General features: G+C 30.8%; 2 protein-coding genes across 2 annotated transcripts; one reads left to right on the top strand and one right to left on the bottom strand.

The window, feature by feature from the left end:
- Positions 1 to 56: 56 nt before the first annotated feature.
- LOC109338869 lies at positions 57 to 950 on the bottom strand (the record flags this gene model as incomplete). Its single annotated transcript, XM_019576219.1, has 1 exon — positions 57 to 950. A coding segment is annotated over exon 1 (894 nt), but the record flags the coding sequence as incomplete, so codon positions are not given.
- A 14,179-nt stretch (positions 951 to 15,129) lies between these two features.
- Positions 15,130 to 17,699, top strand: LOC109338868 (purple acid phosphatase-like). The gene is made up of 7 exons (XM_019576218.1): positions 15,130 to 15,552; positions 15,658 to 15,769; positions 16,058 to 16,281; positions 16,452 to 16,590; positions 16,788 to 16,974; positions 17,112 to 17,276; positions 17,372 to 17,699. Exons 1-7 carry the CDS (start codon positions 15,175 to 15,177, stop codon positions 17,568 to 17,570), a joined length of 1,404 nt encoding a protein of 467 aa, XP_019431763.1. The 5' UTR covers positions 15,130 to 15,174; the 3' UTR covers positions 17,571 to 17,699.
- Positions 17,700 to 18,204: the final 505 nt, after the last annotated feature.

Here is an 18,204-nt window from a genome sequence, read left to right as displayed (position 1 = left end):
ATTAGCAAAGCATTATTTGAGTCATTTGCTTCTTGAGAAGGATTAATGCTCCTAACCATCAACAACACCTCCTCTTCTGATTCATCATCTTTTGCTAGTCTTTCTCCCTCTTCTTTGTTTTGAGTGACCCTTTTCTCTTTGCACTCAGATGCATAGTGTCCCCAATTTCTGCAGTTGAAGCATTGAATCTTGCTTTTATCTTTCTTGTTCATTCTGCCCAACTGATTATTCCACTTCTTGGTTTTACTGACCTCACAACTATTGCTCTGATTCTTCTGATGTGAATTCGATCCAAGCTTGCCATTATCAGATTCCATTCTCCTACCACCTTGCCATCTTGCTTTGTCTCTTCTGAATTTCTCATTCTGACCAGGGCCACCCTTCTTCTTGAATTGAGCACTCAAGGCATGATCTGTTTGTCTATAATTCTGCCTTTCCATAAATCTCTGCTCATGCACCTCCAAGGATCCTTGCAACTCATCAACTGATAGATTGTCAAGATCCTTTGCTTCTTCTATTACTGCCACCACATGATCAAACCTTGGATGAAGGGTTCTGAGTATCTTCTCCACTACATGTTGCTCAATTGGTGTTTCTCCACACCCCTTCATTTGATTTATCAGGCTCCTTAATCTGTTGAGGTACTCAGCTATGGATTCTTGCTCATCCATTTGCATCAACTCATATTGTCTTTTGAGTGTCAGCAATCTCACCTTCTTGATCTTCTTTCCACCAGAATAGTTCTTCTCCAATATCTCCCAAGCTTCCTTTGAGCTTGATGCTGCAGAGATCTTCTCAAAGTTGGCTCTGTCCACACATTGGTGGATCAAGAAGATTGCCTTGCAATCTCTCTTGTTTGCTTCCCTATACTCCACTGAATTTTCATCTGCTGTTGGCATTCCTCCTTTCACTACATCAAGACATTCTTGAAAACCAAAGATTGCCTTCATTTGAATGCTCCAATGTTCATAATTCTTCCAGAACAGAGAAACCAAAGTAATTCTGGTTTCTCAATTCCAACAGCCTTGAGGTACTGTAGCCTTATGACTCTACCATTTGTTGGATCAGTGTTTCTAGCAGCAACAATCACGTGAACCTGAAGTTGCTATATCAGGTGCACTACTACAATAACTCACGTGTGAAGAACGATGAAGCAACTTCAGCGTGTGAAGACTACAAAAGTGATTCCTCCAAAAACTAGGTTGTGCTGATGGAAGCGTTTCCCAAACAGGGTGCAGGTGGTGAAGCCAACGCTGATTATACTTAAAATAAGAAGCCTTTTCTATCTTGTGTTTTACAAGAGTAGGAGAAGAGTCAAAATAGAAATATAAGTACAAACAGAGTGTGTCATAGAAAGCATGCTTGGGTAAGAAAGAATCCTCTTAGTTGCAGAGTGTGTGACAGGGAAGGAGATTTTTCAGACATGTTTGGATGGTATTATCCTTTTTTAGGCTGCCATCTTTGGTGGCTATCTACTGCCATTTTATGGTTGCATCCTTTTTTTGTTGCCTTCGGCGCAATGTGGAAGATGCAGCTAGTTGTTTTTTGATTTAAAGAGTGCTAGGTTTTCTTTGTGTTATCTCCTTGTGTGTATTCTCTGGAGGTTGCTGATTATATCTTTAAAAATATGGATAAAGCTGCTGATTGATTAGGTGTGGTAAGTGGGGTTATTTTATAACCAATAATTTAAATTGTGGCCGCAATATTGCAATGTGATCGCAATATTATGGTTGCGGTGACGGTCGTGACTGCATCACATCGCAATTGTGGTGTGATTCCAAATCACATTGATGTGGCTACATCAGGCCGCAACGTAACCGCATCGGTCCGCAACGCAATCGCATTGGACAACATTTGGACCGCATTAGGCCACATTGAATTCAAAAATAGTTTTTTAATCACAAAATAATTCACAGCACAACGGCCGCAATCTGCATCGCAACGGCCGGAATGACCATAATCACAGTAACCACAACTATTACCACAATGACGACCGCAACCGCAATTAAAAACATTTTTTATAACCTTACTTTTTGGGTGCCATCTTTGGTGGCTATCTACTGCCATTTTATGGTTGCATCTTTTTTTGTTGCCTTTGGCGCAATGTGGAAGATGCAGCTAGTTGTTTTTTGGTTTACAGAGTGCTAGGTTTTCTTTGTGTTATCTCCTTGTGCGTATTCTCTGGAGGTTGCTGATTATATCTTTAAAAATATGGATAAAGCTGTTGATTGATTAGGTATGGTAAGTGGGGTTATTTTATAACCAATAATTTAAATTGTAGCCGCAATATTGCAATGTGGTCACAATATTGTGGTTGCGGTGACTGTCGCAGCTGCATCACATCGCAATTATGGTGTGATTCCAAATCACATTGATGTGGCTGCATCAGGCCGCAATGGCCACAATGACCACAATCGCAATAACCGCAACTGTTACCGCAATTACGACCGCAACCGTAATTTAAAACGTTGTTTATAACCCCTTAGTTTTTGGGTTAGAGTTAGGGTATATTCAAGTTATTTGCTATTTAGTCTTGTGAGTGTATTTTATTGCAACTCAACTCCTGAACTTCTTTAAAATTTAGAAAATGACTGTGAATGAAATTGAGTGTTCATAGTATCTTAATACCCTTATGAGTGCTTTGTCGTGAGTTGTAGGAGAGACTATGAATTGGCTAAGTTGTTGAACATCAAAGTAGATATTAGGTCTAGTGTTTGTAAGATAGAGAAATTGGTCAACCAATCTTCTATACAATGCTAGGTCAGAGTAAAAATCACCATCATTTTGATGAAGCTTGGAGGTTCTTACCATGAGTGTTGAGGCTTGCTTGGATGAGAGAAAACTTGTTTCTAAAAGAATATCCAAAGAATATTTCCTTTAGTAAACGATGCTACCTCGATTGGATCTAGAAATTTCCAAGCCAATTTCAAGGGACCAACGTCCTTGATTTTGAAGAAATCGTGGAAGTGGTTTTTCACAAAGTTGATTTCATGATGATTTGTATAAGCCGATATTAAATCATCTATATAAATGCACAAGACAATAAATTTACTATTGATATATTTGGTAAAAAAGAGTGATCATATTGGGATTGTGTATATCCAATAGAGAATAAGGTGGAGGACACTCTTTGATATCATTGTCTGCTACCTTGTTTCAAACTATAAATGGATTTATGCAGATTGCAAACTTGGCTTGTTTTGGATCCATGTAAACATCTTCTACAGAGAAATTGCCGTGTAAACATCTTCATCACAATCCCCATGGAGGAATACATTATTGATATGGAATTGATGGAGGTGCCAATTTTGGTATGAAGCAACGACTAGGATAAGCTTAAGAGTGGTTTACATTCGTTAAAGTCAACCTTATCACTATTATTTCCCTAGCCTGTTTTTTTATATTATTTGAGAACATAAAGATCATTTTTAATATAACTATATCCCATTATTCATTATGTATTATTGACTTAAAATTAAATGAGTTATTTTAAATCAATTATGAAAATGTGAATGAGACCATTTATACAAAACAATTCAATAACTTCTCATTCTTAGCATACTTTCAAATAATTCAACATTTCAATGTCAATGCCTATAAAAATCAACATTTTAATGATAAATTTCAATGCCTATAAAAATCAACATTTTAATGATTAACAGTGACATATATTATGAAAAATACCACCTATCATATTATTTATGAAAATTGTTAAATACACCTAAAAACAAGCCTATAATTCACCAAGGCCAGATGAAGTTATATATACCACTTAAAGTAACACGTATCACTTTTCCATATTTAGAAAATTTGAGAACTTATTTATTTTGATAACATAAGATCACTTATATGTTATCTTATTTCTTAATTATTAGTAGGATACTTGTTGTAATACCCCAGTAATGTCATACGACCTTCCTGGTCCATGACGATACTGAGCATGTCACCGGTAACACCGCAGAAATGTCATGCGACCTCCCCGGCCCATGGCAACACTACACGTGCCACCCACCAGCTTAAATACTCCCTGCAGTATTTTATTCCCCACAAAGGGGAGCTAGCGACTCATGGGAAAAGTGACCATTTATCCCTGAGGTCATGGGTTCGAGTCGTGGGAGGCGGCTCCCCTTTTTGGGGAATAAAATATTGCAGGGAGTATTTATGCTGGTGGGTGGCACGTGTAGTGTCGTCATGGACCGGGGAGGTCGCATGACATTACTGGGGTGTTACACTTGTGCATTCACATGGGTGGTAATAAGTTTTGCATAAATTTAACAACATAAATTGTTAATAAAAATGTTATGAAAGATTATCTCATAAAAGACGATTTCTATGTATTTTATTGTTGATGTAGAATTGTTAATAAAATGTTAGAAAATAGGAAGTATTTATTTATGGTAAAGTCGATAAGATAATATATAGTGCAAGTTAATTGTGCATTTTGAAATGGTTTTAGTCACGCATTAAAAATATAGTAAGACTTTATATTTTATTCTTCGATAACTTTTCCTTCTAAAATAGCATCATAAATAGCATTTGTCATATCTAATAATGATTTTGGTTTAGCTCTTTTAATATTATGATTTCTCTATAACTTCAATTTATTTTTAGGTCGCATACAGTTAGAATGACTTTTTTTCATAGCCTTTTTCTAAAAGAGCGTACTCTAAAATCCGAGTAATTATTTTGAAGATATCTTTGTCAAAAAATCCTTCATTGAACCTCTATTTTCAGTATAGCTACACAACAATTTGTCTTTTACTTTATAAATAGAGTTTTTAGTTTTTTATATTTTCAAAATCTAATGTAAGGGTGATATACATATTTGAGAGTGATATTATGATAGACATATATGTCTTGTACAAAATGCACAACTTTTAAAATTTTATTTTCAAAATAATAATGATAAATAAATCTGTTGAAACAGTTGTGATATATATATATATATATTTTCTTCCATGTGCACACATTTTAACATTTTTAATTTCAAAATAATAATAAAAATATGTTCATAACAACTTTCATATATAAAACATATATATATACATTAGACCCCAAAAATGTCCATTAAATCTATACCAATAATAAAAAACTATATTTGCAATTAATAGACAACACAAATCTTGTTTTAAGTATATTAATATGTGATTAGGTAGGGAAATAGAAGAGAAAAGTAGAAGAAAAAGAAATAATCTAGAATTTACGTTTAATAAAAAATTGCGTATTAGAACAATTACATAGTCCAAGTATCTCAATTTACTTATACAAAAAATCTTATATTTGACAAAGTTTTTCGTTTGGAATGTCATATGTCCTTAATAGACAGTTTCAATTTCAAATTATGATTTTCCCAATAACATAAAGGACATGGAAAGGTGACCTGTAAAGATTATTAAAAAAATCAATTGTCGTTAAAAATAAATTCATTGAAACAGTTGTGATACTTATATCTACTTTCTTCAATATGCACAAATTTTTTTCCCAAAATAATAATAAGAAATACATTGATAAGAATTTTCATATATAATACCATGATATATGTTACGCCCCAAAAATATCCATTAAAATCCTTATCAACAATGTTTTGTTTAAAACATAAGCACTTATAACTTGAAAACATATAATTGAGATAAGTAATATTAGAGTGACTTCTTACTAACATGAGATTGAATGAAAGAAGAAAAAATGTGATCTTGTAAATCATTTCAATATTCTCCCTATATCATAAACAACTAAATAAACATGAGAACTATAAAATTTCACTACAAATCATTAAAATGAAAATACTAATCTCATAATGGTTGAACCCTTGAGTCTAAATTATTATTTCAACACACTCTAAATTAGTAAGTACAATCATTCTTACATTCTTCGTATCATATTTTAACCATTGTGTCCAAAGTCAACAATAAAAATAAATGTCTTTTGTCATATAAAAATCATCCAAGTCCTATCTCTCCTAATACAGTGTGAGCTACATCTCAATTTTATCAATAATACATCATTCATTAATCAATTGAATTTGGCGTGGATATTAAACTAAACATCAACATAAATAAATAAGAAAGAAAAATAACATCATCATATTCAATGTACTATCTTTCCATGGATTTTTTGGGTTATTAGTAATTGATCATTTGCATTTAATAGACAACACAAATCATGTTTTAAAAATATGTATGTGTGATTAGGCAGGGAAGTACATAGATAGGAGAAGAAAAAAACAAAAGAAAAAGAATATAACCCTAGCATTTATATTTAATAAAAATTTGCTTATTAGAACAATTACATAGTTCAAGTATCTCAATTGACTTAGACAAACAAACCTTATATTTGGCAAAGTTTTTCATTTAGAAACTCATATCTCCTTAATGAACATTCTCAATTTCAAATTATGATTTTCCCAATAACATAAAGGACTTGAAAAGCTGATCTGTAAGTATTGTTAAAAAATAAGAAAGAAAATTATCATCAACCTATTCAATCTACTATCTTTCCATCGATTGTTTGGTTTATTATTAATTGACCATTTTCAATTATGTATATGTGATTAGGTAGAGAAGTACATAGATAGGAGAAGAGAAGAAAGAAAGAATATAATCCTATCATTTACATTTAATAAAAAATTGCCTATTAGAACAATTACATAGTCCAAGTATCTCAATTGACTTATGCAAAAAAATCTTATACTTGACAAAGTTTTTCGTTTGGAAAGTCATATGTCCTTAATAGTTTCAATTTCAAATTACGATTTTTCCTGACATAAAGGACATGGAAAGCGAACATGTGAGGATTATTAAAAAAAGTTATTTGTCATTAATAATAAATCCATTAAAATAGTTGTGATAGATATATCTATTTTCTTCAATTTGCATACTTTTTTATATTTTTCCAAAATAATAATAAGAAATACATTCATAACAATTTTCGTATATAAAATATTGATATACGTATGTCCCATAAATATTGTCTATTAAAATTCCTATCATTCATGTTGTTAAAACACAAGCACTTATAATTTGAACACAAACAATTGAGATCAATAACATTACACTGACTTCCTACTCACATAAGATTTATATGGAATAAATGTGATCTTGTAAACCATTTCAATATTCTTATAAATCATAAACATGAAAACTATAAAACTTCACTCATATTTAAAATGAGAATACTATGTATAATTATTGACAAAGTCAATCATATTTTTAATTTCCTTAATCTATATGAAACAATAAAAAAAGTCGTCTTTATAAAAATAATGTTGATATTAGTCTTGGATAACAAAGCAGTAGATAGTATAATAGGGTAGTAATGACTTCCAACGAAATTTAATACTTGGTTATTTATTTGATTAAAAATATAAATTCTTTAGCTTGATTTCTTTAAGAAAATATTGTTATTTTTAGATACTTCCATGGAATCTCAAAATGACAATCTCTTCGTTCTCAATGATAATTTTATGGTTCAAGAAAAATGTAACTACTCATTTTCATATATGCAAAGGAGAAGAAAGGAATATTAATTGCTTATTAGAGGAAATAGAAACTAAAAAATATTTCATCTGATATATATCATTAAATTTATATTAAATCAAGTTAATAATAAGTATAATTCATATAATTTAACTCAAATGTAAACTAATTCCTCATCTATATATATATATATATATATATATATATATATATATAATCATTCTCAAACTGAAATGGAAATAGCAGAATTATGGTAACTAACATTTCTTCTAATTTTCACTCTCTCTTATGGTATCTTCAATTACTTCAATTATTTTCATATCATTAATTAATAATGTATATATCTTTTATTTAAATATCTTTGAAGGAATTATTGTTGGCTTTAGAAGAGAAGAAGATGATTACGCAGAAAACATCATCAGATCCTATTGTAATGAATGTATTTCAATACACAAAGGATAACAAAGTTAGTATCTGATTGATATGGATGTGTTTAATTTCTTTATCCACCACCACCAATAATGTTGTTGTATCACCTAATTCCAGAACTACCATATATCTCTTCATTTCATTTATTATTTATTTAAACATTAACTTACAACCACTCACACTATAAAAAAATGGTGCTATTACTATTATTATTAGTTATGATTTATTGATTTTAGGAGAGGGAAACATGAAATATAAACATTTAATTCTTTATATATCAACCATCAATATTTTCACTTATTTTACTTCTCATTCTAATTTTAAACTCAATCAAATGTGACATTAAAATTTGTGCCACCAATTTAATATTATAACATTTTGTAACTCCACAAAAGTTGTCTTCTTCATTTCTTCTTTTAAATTAATACTATTTTTTTCGTTTGCAAAATTCAATCCTTATATTTAATATCTGTTATTTTTTTAATTAATAAATAATAAAAGATACAGAGGAGCCTTCAGAGGAAAGGATCTCAATATGGGATAGAGAGAAAAGTAAATAACAATGCTACAATACTTCATAATAACGATATTGTCATAGCTACATTCTCATCATGAGGTACCATTAAAATACAAAAAAACTAATTACAATAATAAATTGCACACAATGAAATGGTTGAAAGGAAGTGTTTATTGGGCACAAATGTGAAGGCCTTTTTTATAGAGGTAATACAATAAGTAATCACCACATACATTGTAAAGACCTTATTTTTATAGAACTAACTTTATACTAAAGTTGCAGTAAGAAAAAGTGTTAAAAATATAAACAAAATTTAAGCAGATTGAAACCCATTGAAGCAGATGCAAAGTAAAAAAAAAATCTTCAAAATCATTTTATGATAATGGGCTAAAGTTGTACAAACAAAGAATAAACCTAAATAATAGACTTTATAAAAAGAATTAAAGGTTGAAACCCACATTAGTAAGACCAAATAATATAGGTGTTGCAAAGGGTTAAGCTCAAGAACAATAAATTACTGCAAAATAGTATATGTAAACACCCTAAAATGTAAACTCCATTTTGGGAAAAATTAGTAAATGAATTATTTTTAAGAATCAAGTGAAATAAAGATGAACAAACCCATAGACAAGAAAAATGTCTGATTTTGAAGCATAAAAATTGAAAAGAAAATGTTAAAAAACCTTGGAAATGCAAAATTAAAAGGACTAATCTTTAAGCTTAAAAATTATAGTAAGATGTTTAAAACACATACATAATGAAAATGTAAAAATAAAATGTATGATTTTTAAGCTTAAAAATGACACAAAAATGGAAGAGACACATAGACCATGAAAAGTAAAATGTTTAGTGTTTAAGTATACAAATGACATAAAAAAAACTAAAAAACCCAAACTAGATGTACATGCAAAAATAAAAGGTCTCGTATTTAAGCATAAAATGAGACAAAAAATGGAAGGGATGGAGAAGAAAACGAACATGCACTCTTAAAAGGCATGTATTTTTTCGAAATAAACTTAGCAAAGAACAGTTCAGTGTTATGAACAATGACAATCATTATTCAACAATCTTCATTTTCTATAATAACACTATTACCTTTAACAAAGATGACTTTAAAAGTTATTATTTACTGAAACGAAGATTTGATTTTGAAGATTAAAATGAAAGTGAAATGAGAAAAGTTGAGAAAACAACTAAGAGAAGTGGATAGATGAAATAAAGAGATAGAAGTGGAATGAGAAAAGTTGAGAGAGAAAAAGACATGAGATGAAGAGGTAGTGGTATAGACGTGTAGATTGAAACCTTTTCAACTTCACTAGATCATTTATCATTTTAGCCTTATTAACTTAACTTCAATTTGAAAAGGTAAAAAATACACTCTCAAATTTTAAGATTTTAGAAAAGGTAAAAGAAAACAAAAAGACATATTTAACCCCACCAAAACCTTACCAACTAACTATCTACACAAACTCATTAACGTAATTGCCGAACGTATAATAAATGATAAAAAGGTGAGATTCTTTTATTAGAAGAACAATGTCCAGTTACTAAATTGTCCCCAATAAAATTTAAGTAAATAGTTATGTTGATATGTCTATTTATGTAATTTGGCTTCTAATACCACAAATTTGTGACAACTAATTTGAAAATAAATATATTTGTTAATAGTCAATCCCAAATTATTTGGATTAATTTTTAACAAAGTTATCCTCTAAGATTATCTAGATATGTTAGATGATTATTCTTTTGTAATTATCTTATTTATCTTAGTTACTTTGACATAAAACATAATTTTATTATTTGATAAGAATAACATTAAAAAATTATTTTTAAGAAGAGCATTAACCTAATTGGTAAATACATATGTGTGTTGAGTTGGGAGGGAACAAAAAAACTACACTTCCTAACTGCAATTGGTAGAAGAAAGAGGAGATAACCAGGTAATCAATTTTTCCTTCATACTACAACACCCTTGAATTCAATAATTCATGTAATTGTTATGTTTGCCTTACTGTTACCGCATGGAAACAATTATTGTTTCTTTCCCTTTCACATTTTATAAAATCAACTCCGGGTTTTTCTTCAACTTTGGGCACGAAGAGTTGGCATTTAATTAGCCCAAAACAATTTTTGATTTACATTGAATTAATTCACGCTGTATGTGGTCCATGGTAGGACAATTATTTTAATTTAGCTTATTTTCAAATACCAGGTTAGTAATGTGATTTATTTCTTTATTTAGATACTGTTTGGTATAAAGTTCCAAAACCAATACCTTATAGTACTTATATATCTATATATATTTGTACTGTTCTGCAGTTAAAACTCACATGTGTGTTGTTGCGTTAAAAATCAATAATAGACTAGTTGATAGTTTTAGGTAAATTAGAATTTAATTTTTGTCTTGATTGTGATTGACATGTTTAAGGGAAAAGATCCCAAGGTTGAAGGAGACGACAGAGGAACTAGTTTATTTGCTGGACAAAGGAGTTTACGTAAACTTAGGTAAGGGAGAAGTATTAGATATAGTGATATTAGAGCATAGCATTGAGGTCTCCGGTGATACTCACTAGTTGGAGGATCCTTAGACTAAAATGATAAATGAGGGTTCATTGTCTTGATTGTTATGGCTTCCTCATTTAATCATTTTAATCATGAATATTAAAATATTGTATCTTGATTGAATGATTATATGTTTGATAATGATGGCTTACTGATATGACTTTATACTCTTATTAGACTATTATAATTAGTAATGAATGTCTATTTTGACTTATTATAGTGATAGTGATTACAACTAAATTCATATATGAAGGAGAATTATTTGTAGTTACTTGAGAGCCTATGACTACAATTGAAAGTGTAGTGACCTTGGGATGTTATCCATTTATTTTGATCACTAAGTTATGTCTTGAGCTCATCCTGAGGATATTTATATGATAAAAATTTGCATTGGGGCTAAGACCACTAACTTAGATGATGTTATTGGAAATTGAAATTGAGACAATATTGATAAAAGGAATTAGTGGACTAACTTTGATCAGTGTGCATACATCATTGCATTTTTAGTTGGAGTTGGAGAAAATAGAAAGATATGATGATAGTAATATCATTGGGATTTTGATAGGTGTGGCAATTACGGTGACTCGTCAAGAAGCCTTGAGGGATTGCTTAGGTGAGATGATCCAATGAGGATCTGGTCTTATAAACAGTATGACCAGGATAGTCCTACATGCAAACTAAGCGGTCTCTGACGTCCCCTTGCGCATTTTGCGATCGGTAGAGAGGATTCTTGAAACGGACTGAGCTTACCACGTAAGCACTTCTGATAAAAGTACGGGAAAACAATAGATATTGTTACTTGTCGTTGTTAAGGAAATTTGTACTCCTGATTTCTTTCCCACTAGGGTCTTGGCCTTCGGGCATTGATGGTCATTGGTTGGTGGAATTGCATGAGCATAGCATGAGAGCATCTCAATACATAATATACTAATATCATTCATCATTATACATATTTGTTATGAGGGGATATAATATTTACTGTGTATATTGTCTAATTATGGCATTGCAATTGTTTACGTCGCTCTAATGTTATGACTCTTTATAAACCCACTTCGTCGCTTTTGCATAATTTAATGTCTTACTCCCTATATGTTATCTATTTGTTTGTATGTATAAACGAATTGTAGGTGGAGCAGCTGAGTAGCTTGTTGAAGATTTAACGTAGTATAGTTTAATTATGATTCATAAAGTCCTCTAGATTTATTTTGTGTAATTGTGTTAGTACCCTTATCCTATTGTAGGATTAGATGTTGATACATCCACATTTTCTTGGTATCTTAACATTTTGTTGATTTTATTGAAAAATACAATATTTAATATTATCTCGGGAGACAATAATTTACTATACTAAGAGACTTTATTTATTACACATTCTATGAGGATTGGGAATAATCATAAAACCTCTCTATAAAAAAATTCATTTATCTTAAATATTATTTAGTAAATCGTACCTTGAATTTATATATTTTCCTATATACTTCAAAGTATCCACTACAATTCTGCTCCTAAGATTACAGAAGTTCTCTGGCTGCCTCCCTCGAGTGGTTGGATAAAGGTTAACACGGATGGGGCTGCTCTTGGTTGTCCTGGTCATGCGGGTGGAGGAGGCATTTTTAGAGATCATAAAGGTGTGTTCCTTCTTGGATTCAGCTCCTATTTGAATATTCAGTCTGCCCTTTATGCAGAACTTTATTCTGCTATCAAAGCAATTTCCTTGGCTTACAAGAAAGGTTGGTTAAGTATTTGGCTTGAGGTTGATTCTGTTTTGGTGGTGCAAATTTTCAAAGGTGAGTCTAATCCCCCTTGGCAGCTCCATAACAAGTGGCAAAGATGTACCAAGATGCTGGACTTGCTCAATTGGAAAATCACTCACATTTATAGAGAGGGCAACTCTTGTGCTGACAAATTGGCCTCTTGTGGTGCCAAGTCTAGAATTAGTGCAACTTGGAATACATTACCTTGTTTCATTATCATTGATTATAATAGGAACCTTCTTGGTCTTCCTAATTATAGATTTAGGAACATGTAACTCCTCTTTGTTTATCCTTTTTGGTTCTCTTTATAAAATCTTGTGCTTGAGCACAGTTGCTTAAAAAAAAAATTGAGGTTTACATGGCTTAGGCGAAATGATTCCCCATTTTTAAGTAAGAATATTTTTGAATGAAAGTTTTAGCCCTTAGAAAGACAAATGTCAATTATATTTGATAAACATATTTGTAATATCTACATATAAAGAGATTAGATACCGACAATTTTAGCACTTAAAATGCTAAGTATCAAGTAATAGATGATAGATATTTTTGTAATACACTAACCTTTTAATTAATAGATAGATATAAATATATAGATATAGATTATAGCCTCATTGCGTTTATATCCATTTTAATTAGGTGATGTGATTTTGGATAAAGCAACGAGCATCTGTAGGAGGTCTGAGTAGGTTTTATTTTGAGTCCACGTTGAGTGAAAAAGTAACTTTCATATGATAGGTAAGCCACTAGCTGTTCCACTAATTGAAAAAGTTTTTTGAGTTAAAGTCTTATTATTGTATTTTTAATTCTTAACATTAAAATTAGTATAAAGTATATGTATGTCTAACTTCACTAATATGCACGTTAATGAGTAAACCATAATACTGTGTACCTTTACTGGTTTGATAAGTTGTACCGTTTTAATAACATTGGTTGCACATTAAAAAAATTTATTTATAAAGAGGATTAAAATAGTGATAGATGGGTAGAGTTGCCAAAAAATAGTTGTTAGTTGGTGTGTGAGTTCTTTAAATTTCACTCTTTATTTTAGCCGATAATAATGCAGGTGAATTTTTAAGTGTTTTTTGCATAATATAGTATTAATGAATGGAAATTTTTTATTCCTCCGCCTTAGCATTTTCGTTTATGATGAGAAATAAAGTTAATACAAATTATAAATGAATAGAATACATACTTAAATTTAAAAACTCAAAAACTAAAATCACAACCCATAAATTGAAGTACAGATATATATATTTAAGCCTATTTAACATCTACATATTCATAGAGTGACATTCATAAAGTTAAAGTGAACATTATCACTATTATTATTGCTCTATGTTGATATTTTTATTATTATTTGAGAATATAAAGAGCATTTTCAATATCATCAATAATTCCTAATTAGAAATTATTGCAAATTGATAATATTATTATTGATGTATTGATAACTTAATATTAAATGACTTTATTTCAAGTCAATTGTGGAAATATGGTTCAGGCCATTTATACAAAACAATTTAATAATTTCTCATTGCTTACTTTCAATCAATTGAAAATTTCAATTTTCAATGCCAATAAAAAATCAACATTTGAAAGATTAACATAAACATATATTTTGGAAAATACACCTAGCAATCATATTATTTAATAAAAATGTTAGATGTTCCTAAAAACAAGCATAGAAATTCAACCAGCCCACATGAATTTATTATATTTCTTAATTTTTATGGCATCATTACTTTTATATCCAACTTATTTAGGTGATGCCATTTTGGATAATGTTCGAAATATTTGTAATGGGATTGGGTTGGTTTTATTTTGAGTCCTCCTTGAATGAAAAAATAATTTTAATATGCTACATAAGTCTTAAGCTCTTCCAGTAAATAGACCACCTGGATTTTAAGTTAGGTTTTTCTTATGAGATTAAATCCTAACTATTGATATTTTTATTGAGAAGTTGGACATTAGAAAAGGTAACCTATAAACTAGATCAAAATAATCATAAATAGATAGATATGCCATAAAAGAAATAGTTGAAGGTGGTGTTTGAGTTCTTTAAGTTTCGTTCTCTATTTTAGCCAATATCTTTTCATTGTATTTTCTTCACCAAGTAGAAGTATGCATTCCCTTTATTGTTATTATTATGAATCTGCTTGGCCTCAACCATGCCATATCCATCCGAAATCCAAAAGTCAAGTCTTAGTCGAAGCTGTTCATTGTTTTTGAAGTAAAGCATGAAAAAACCAATCCTACAAACAAGATTATAATTCCTATAGGGACACGTTATTTAGTTGACCTATGATATGCTGTCTGAATATTCCTCGTAATATGCTAATGTGACAACGTTTGCATTCTATTATACTAATAATAAACAGCTATAAATACACTACACCACTTCAAAGACAAGTGTGGCCTTGAGAATCAATAGGATTCAGAAATGAAAATGGGTTATAGTAGTTCTGTTGCATTATTAGCTTTGTTGATGAGTATAGTGGTTCTTTGCAATGGAGGCAAAACCAGCACTTATGTCAGAAATCTTATAGAGAAACCAGTGGATATGCCACTTGATAGTGATGCCTTTGCTATCCCTCCTGGTTATAATGCACCTCAGCAGGTTCATATAACACAAGGTGACCTTGTGGGCCAAGCAATGATCATATCATGGGTCACTGTGGATGAACCTGGCTCCAATGAAGTCATTTATTGGAGTGATAGTAGTCTCCAAAATTTCACAGCTGAAGGACAAGTTTTTACTTACACCTACTACAATTACACTTCTGGTTTTATTCATCACACCACCATCACAAATTTGGAGGTACTTATTATTATTATTAACTATGCTAGCTCTATATTCTATATTCTATTCCATCAATGTTTTTCTTGCATCATTTGTTGCTGATACTCCTACATTTATTGACAGTTTAACACTAAATATTACTATGAGGTTGGAATTGGAAACACCACACGACAGTTTTGGTTTATAACTCCTCCTGAAGTTGGTCTTGATGTGCCATACACATTTGGTATCATAGGTATGTACTATTATTATTCTATGTTGCCATTTTATTATTGCATTAGTTATAACAAAAAGCTTTAGAACAAACCTCTCAAGTTATAATAGAAACATGAGGAAATGATATTCCTAGAATTTAAATGGAGCAAATCACAAATAAATAAACATTGAATACCTAGAAATATCCCAATACAAAGAGTTTTTTATAATGAACCAAGTGTCACACAAAACCCTTGTTCGTTTTGTTATTTTTGCTGCCTAGATCTACAAATCCTCTAAATATTCTCTCAATTCATTTATATGACAGGTGACCTTGGTCAGACTTTTGATTCAAATACGACACTTACTCACTATCAAAATAGTAATGGAACGACCCTACTATACGTTGGAGACCTTTCTTATGCAGATGATTATCCAAATCATGATAATGTTAGGTGGGACACTTGGGGAAGGTTTACGGAAAGAAGTGCTGCTTATCAACCTTGGATATGGACTGCAGGAAACCATGAAATTGATTTTGATCCACAAATTGTAAAATTCTCCTAATAATATATTGAGATTGTTGTTAACATTTAGAAGAACTATATAATTTTTCATTATTATGTTTTTAAAAATAAATCTTAATTGTTGTTTAATGCATTTTCCAACTCCAATTGTTAGTAAGAAATAAGGTTTTGACATATATTGTTGTTTGATTATAGGGGGAAACGCAACCATTCAAGCCTTTTTCCAATCGTTATCATACTCCTTATGAGGCATCACAAAGTACTGAACCTTATTACTATTCTATCAAGAGAGGCTCAGCACATATTATTGTATTGGCCTCTTACTCAGCCTATGGTAATGCCTAACATGTTCATTTGCATGATAAATAGATATATGGAGAACACTTTTAATTGTGATACATCTCATAGTAGCATTTATGTATATACTTGTGATGCATCAAGTTCTATAGTGTGTGAGTTAGCAAACATATAATCATTATATGTTAATGTTGTATATATATCTCTTAACAATATGAAAATCTTTATTTTTAGGAACTTCTACGTTGCAATACAAATGGCTTACATCAGAATTGCCAAAAGTTAACAGGACGGAGACTTCTTGGTTGATCGTTCTCATGCATGCACCTTGGTATAATAGCTACTATAATCATTATATGGAAGGGGAACCAATGAGAGTAGTATTTGAGTCCTTGTTTGAAAGACAGCTATGCAAGAAAGTGTTGGTTATTGACCATCAATACAATAAATACGGTAATAAAATAGTCCACAAAAATATTGCACATATAATTCATTTCACTAATATTTGTCAAGTTTGTACATGGTTGATGGGACTTTACGTTTTCCTCCCAAAAATAGTATTTGGTGTTTGTTTTCATTGACAACCTATTTGTTTATGCATCAGGAACGTGTCTCCAATGATAAATACAATATTACAAATGGTATTTGTACTCCTGTGAAAGATATATCTGCTCCTGTATATATAACCAATGGGGATGGAGGAAACCTTGAAGGCTTAGCAACAAAGTAAGTTATATACACAAAATATGATGACTCTTATTGCAATAATAGTTACTTTTATGCCAATTATTCTGATTTCAACATGATTTCTTCTACAGCATGACACAACCACAACCATCATACTCAGCATATAGAGAGGCAAGCTTTGGACATGGCACTTTATACATAAAGAACCGAACGCATGCTCACTATAGCTGGAACAGGAATCAAGATGGATATGCTGTGGAAGCTGATAAATTATGGTTGTTCAATAGATACTGGAACCCACTTGATGATTCCACAACTCACATACCTTGATATCAAGATTTATATTGTTCTCTTGATGAGTGAAATAGCTAATATGATTTGAATAAATTCATGATTTGGTACTTGAATATATGTCAATACCAACAATACTTATTGTTGCAGTTGCTTTGTTATTCTATCTTGTATATTTCCAATTCTATTATTGGATGTCCTTGATGGGACTATTCTACTTTGTATCTCTATCCATTAATGCAATTTGCTTTATTTTTTCATAATACATTTCTTTGGTAAACTAGCATTTGGCCTCCTTCATTTTTATGTTAATCGGTTAAAATTTTAAATTGCTACCCAATGATTATATAGTAGAGCAAATGTTTAAAAGTAACCTAGCGTAATTGCATGCTTGTTGATATGAAATTTGTTGTGGTACTCGACTCAATAGCCAACATCTTGAGGGTTGGATGGCCATTCTAAATAGGATGGAAATGAACCGAACTAACTCGGTAATTGTTCGAAACTTGATTTGTTATTTAGCTCGACAAGCTTGGTTCATGAACCAAGTAAGCTAAACTTCAGCTGGAAATTGAGCTCGTTAAATAAACGAACCAAACTTGAGTTGGATATAATTCGACTCATTAGGTTTATGCACCACAAGAAAAGTTACTGTTACATAACCGTAGCAAAT

This window comes from Lupinus angustifolius, unplaced genomic scaffold, assembly GCF_001865875.1.
Source record: "Lupinus angustifolius cultivar Tanjil unplaced genomic scaffold, LupAngTanjil_v1.0 Scaffold_45_145, whole genome shotgun sequence".
Taxonomy (NCBI): Eukaryota; Viridiplantae; Streptophyta; class Magnoliopsida; order Fabales; family Fabaceae; genus Lupinus; species Lupinus angustifolius.
Note: the sequence above shows the minus strand (reverse complement) of the source record. Positions and strands in the feature narration are given on the sequence as shown.